This window comes from Anarrhichthys ocellatus, unplaced genomic scaffold (assembly GCF_004355925.1).
Source record: "Anarrhichthys ocellatus isolate YVR2014 unplaced genomic scaffold, GSC_Weel_1.0 scaffold53, whole genome shotgun sequence".
Taxonomy (NCBI): Eukaryota; Metazoa; Chordata; class Actinopteri; order Perciformes; family Anarhichadidae; genus Anarrhichthys; species Anarrhichthys ocellatus.
In genome coordinates this window covers 374,717-379,084 of record NW_022280083.1, presented here as the reverse complement: position 1 = coordinate 379,084, position 4,368 = coordinate 374,717, and the positions used below count along the sequence as shown (strand labels likewise).

The following is a 4,368-nucleotide window of genomic DNA, read 5'->3' as shown; positions in this document are numbered from 1 at the left end:
TTTGGGTCTTTAACAAATCCTTCATGCTCCGATGTGTTCATCAGAGCAGCATTTTTACACACTGGACCTTATAAAACCTGTCTTTGTACGTTTTGTTTGATTCTCGTCATGTGAAACGTTGTTACACTTGAGATATTCTGCAAACTGCTCGTAGATATAGTCGCAGCAGAAGAACACCAGATATTGTTAAATCTATATGTCTGTCATACGTCTGCCTCGTCTCCAGTGGTGGAAGAAGTCTGATCTTTTACTTATAAGTAAAAGTACTAATACAGTGAAGAAATACTCTGTTACAGCAAAGTAAATTAATTCAAAGCTTGACTTAAGTAAAAGAACAAAAGTATCACATCAACGTAAAAGTACTCATTGTGCAGAATGGCTAACTTCAAAGTCATATATATTACTTTACTACAATATATATTATAATTATTGATGCATTAATGTGTTTCGTCACTAAAAGTGGGGTTTATTTTAACTACTTGATATACAGCTGTGTAGCTTAATCTATAACAATAATAATACATCATTTATTTGTTGTTTATGGTTTACATCATTAATCTGAATTTGCAAAGTCACTAAAGGTGTTACATAAATTAAAAAGAGTAAAAAGTACAACATTTCCCTCAAAGAGAGTAGAAGTATAAAGTAGGAAATACTTAAGTACAAGTACCTTAAATCTGTAAAGAATTGAGTAAATGTACTTAATTACTTTCCATCACTGCTGTTCTCTGTGTCTGCTGTTAATCAATGAGAAACCTGCTGTTTAAAGCATTTCATTTAAAGTATTAATAATCTTTGTTGAATATAAATTCAGCCAATATGATGAATTCAATGAAGTCAGAGACAACAATCTGATCCTTTTGGAAACTCAGATTTATTTGGCATAGACTCTTCACATGCATTGATGATCCTTAACATCGAAAGTGTTCACAGTTCTAAACATGCTGCAGGAAATAAAGACGAGTCGTGTTACATTCATCCGTTTTTGATTATGTGTCCACGTGACGTGTTGAGAGCACGAGCGGGTCACCTTATCGAAGGGTGATTGCTTTGACACAGTTCAATTCAAACAAGACGGAAAAAAGACCCTTTACACACACACACACACACACACACACACACACACACACACACACCCCCCACACACACACACACACGCGCGCGCGCGCGCGCCCCGGATGTCCATTCACAATAATACATATTTGGTGTCCCGCTGCTTTTCAGTCCATCAGCAGCTTCTCTAGCTGGATGAGTTCAGGGTCCGGGAGTCTGTGGAGTCGGAGCGCTCTTCGTACTCCTCATCGGGGGAGTAGAGGCCCGGTTTGGTTCCCAGCGTGCAGCTCTCCTCCTGGACGCCGATGCGCTGCTGCTGCTCCTCGGAGGGTCTGGACGGGAGGATGGGGGACCCTCGGAACACGGAGCCGGCGGGGGCCGCGGTGGAGAACGGCGACACGTACTGGGCCGCCGAGCGCAGCTGGTACTGCTGCTGCAGCGCCATGGTATTCCACAGAGTCACGTCGTTGTGCACGAAGGGGCTGCCCTGGCTGCGCGTCAGGGAGTTGCGCAGCATGAGCGGGTAGCGCGTGGGCTGCGGGAAGGACGGGTGCTGCAGGCTGGACACCACGCCCGAGGCGGAGTCCGACGTGAACCGGAGGGACTCGGGGACCCGGAAAGCGGAGCCCACCGACCACTTGGCGGAGGTGGACACCGGGTGGTAGGAGCCCAGCGTGTGCTCGAACAGGTGTCCGTTTGCAGGCAACAACAGGGCGTCCGTGTGCGGGTCTGCGTGCGTCGGGTGCGCGCTCCCTTCGGGACTCCGGCTGGACAGCAGCACCTCGATGGCCCCCACCAGATCCCCCCCGCAGCCTCTGAGGATGAGCTCCAGGACCGGGGGCTTGTGAGCGGGGAAGATCTTCTTGAGGACCTCCAGCGGAGGCCGGTTGGCCCGGAGGCTGAAGGGCAGGTTGATGGAGCCGGAGAGGCCCTCGATCAGCACGCCCTGATGCTCCGCGGGGCTGACGGGATACTTCTGCGGACTCTCGACTTTGGCTTCCTTCTCCGCGCTGCCGGCTTTAGGGAGGCTGTAGCGGCTCTCCTCCGGCTGGGTGGGGGTCTCCGGGGGCTCCGGGGTGTAGCAGGAGTTCGGTTTGGAGCCCTCGGGGGAGCTGACTGGGTCCTGCTCCTTCTCACTGGAGCTCCCCCCGTTTTCAGCCCCGGACCCCTCATCAGGGCCGTCATCTGTCGGTTCTGCAACACAAGCAGAAAAAAAATCTAATTTCATCTTCCAGGAAAAGGCAAACAATGAATTAAAGAAACACAATCTGCACTTTTCTAAACGCAACACACAATGAATGTGTTGTCAACTTGTCTCCAACACAGAGGAGCTCGTGAGGATTCACTTGACTTCCTTCCCTCCAAAGTGCTGACTGCGCGTCAGTGAGGAATCTACCGTCGATGCCTTTTGACCACATGTTTGCAAACAGCTCGCTTTGTTGTCTCAGTAACATCTCATCTGGAGCTGACCTCCTGCAGGAGATATGGCGATTACATTCGATTGGTCCTGTAATCTGTTTACACCACTCAGCTCCGCCTGTCAGCGCGAGATGGAGCTGATGTGGAGTCAGCTGATCGGGGCTCGTGTCCAAATGTTTTAAGTGTCACAAACAAAACACAAAAACACAGAGTGGAGTGAAAAGCCACAACAATCTGCACTGTGACATATTACAATAATTCAGTAATTATCACCTCAGTATTTTGGGAGGATGATGAGCAGTTTACCTTTTCATAACAAATACAATAAACAGTGGTTATTATTTATTTATTTAGTGTTACAGCCTTTCAATTACCACATGTCAGATATTTTTCAAAATAATAGCAATTCTGTTATTCTGACAGAATAACTTATATTTTTGGAAACATATCTTATATTTAATATATAAACCTAAATAAAAATCATTCCTTGTAAAACAAGAAACTCTTGCAATTTTCAATAAATAAATAAATGAAAAAAAAAACATAATCCAAATATTACCAGAACGAAGAGCTAATTTTCAAAGCCTTTCTTAAAACGAATAAACCAAAGTTTGATTTAAAATAACAAAAACATGATTCATGAAAATAAATAAAAACTGAATCTGTAACTATCTGTAAATGAAGCTTTCTCCTCAACTTATTCAAAAACATTTTATAAAAATGTCACAAAACAGACTGTGTATTATATTTCACATTACAAACACTTCTTGTCTTTTTGTTTGTAATATCATCACAAGTTCATGTATCTGTTTTCTTTAATGTCTCTTGTGCTGCTGAATAAATAAAGTTGAATCTTTCTTATCTTTAAAAACGGTATTTAAGCAAATGTGTCATTCCCACATAAAGCAACATTGTGAGGAAATGTGTTTGAGTGATTTTTGTGTAACTAAATATGTACACTAATACATATTTAGTGTTTTAATCCCAGTTTTCCTGTCCTGTTGTTGCACTTATTTAGGAAAACACTGCCCTGCATTGGTTTCAATTTAGATATTTTTTTCCATGTTTTTCCTGCAGGATTGAATGAAAACATGATCCTGTGATAATGTTGTTCTTTGTGATGTATTAATTATTCTTTATTAGTAGTAGCTATACTTGTAATAATGTAGCAGTTCAAATTATTTCTGTAATAAATTGTTTTTTCCTGCTAATTGTTTGGTAATGTTTCCTTCCATCAAATAAAAATCTTAATTCATCAGAAATGTAAAATTAAAGTGGAGCTCTCTCCTCCCACCTGCGCATGTTTGCCCTCCGGCCTGCACCGCCTCCGCGCTGCTCCACCTCAGCTCCAGCTCCTCCGTCCTCGGCGGGGCTCCCTGGTTCCCCTCGCCGGCTACGGCTATGCCGATGCCGGGCAGCACCCTGAGCGACTCCGGGATGAGGCTCTCCAGACTCTCGTTGGCCTGCTGCCGGCGGAGCGCCACCTGAGCCGCCATGACGCGCTGCCGCTCGATGATGAGGATGCACTTCTCGCACGTGCAGTCCTTGAAGCGGCAGTAGCGCTTGTGACCTTTCAGCCACGACAGCACGCCATGGTTGCGGCACCGCGCGCACTTGGGGGTCCTCTGCAGCGGGGCCCGGGGCTGAGACACCGGAGCCCCCATGTACAGGTACGGGGACCCGTAGCCATTCATTCTGTCAGTGTCCCAGGACGCGCGGGTGCGTCTGCGGAGAGGCGCGGCGGGAGTATGGTTGTGAGCAGCAGCGCAGGATGGAGCCGCTCTGCCTCACGCATAACAGGACGAGGAGAAGAGGTGTGGGCTCGTTGTGGAGGATCCACCCCCCTCGGCTGACAGCACAGATACGCATCAGGGCTGACACGCTCTTATGGAGACC

The 4,368-nt window shown here is 46.3% G+C and overlaps 1 protein-coding gene across 2 annotated transcripts; it reads right to left on the bottom strand.

The window, feature by feature from the left end:
• Nucleotides 1–1,240: 1,240 nt before the first annotated feature.
• Nucleotides 1,241–4,166, bottom strand: dmrt3a (doublesex and mab-3 related transcription factor 3a). 2 transcript variants are annotated; one of them, XM_031870533.1, is made up of 2 exons: nucleotides 3,767–4,166; nucleotides 1,241–2,247 (listed from the first exon to the last, which is right to left on the bottom strand). In XM_031870533.1, the coding sequence occupies exons 1-2, from the start codon at nucleotides 4,164–4,166 to the stop codon at nucleotides 1,241–1,243; spliced, it is 1,407 nt and encodes a 468-aa protein (XP_031726393.1). The 2 variants fall into 2 exon arrangements, with proteins under 2 accessions (XP_031726393.1, XP_031726394.1); XM_031870534.1 differs by having other exon boundaries at nucleotides 1,241–2,238.
• Between the last annotated feature and the right edge of the window lie 202 nt (nucleotides 4,167–4,368).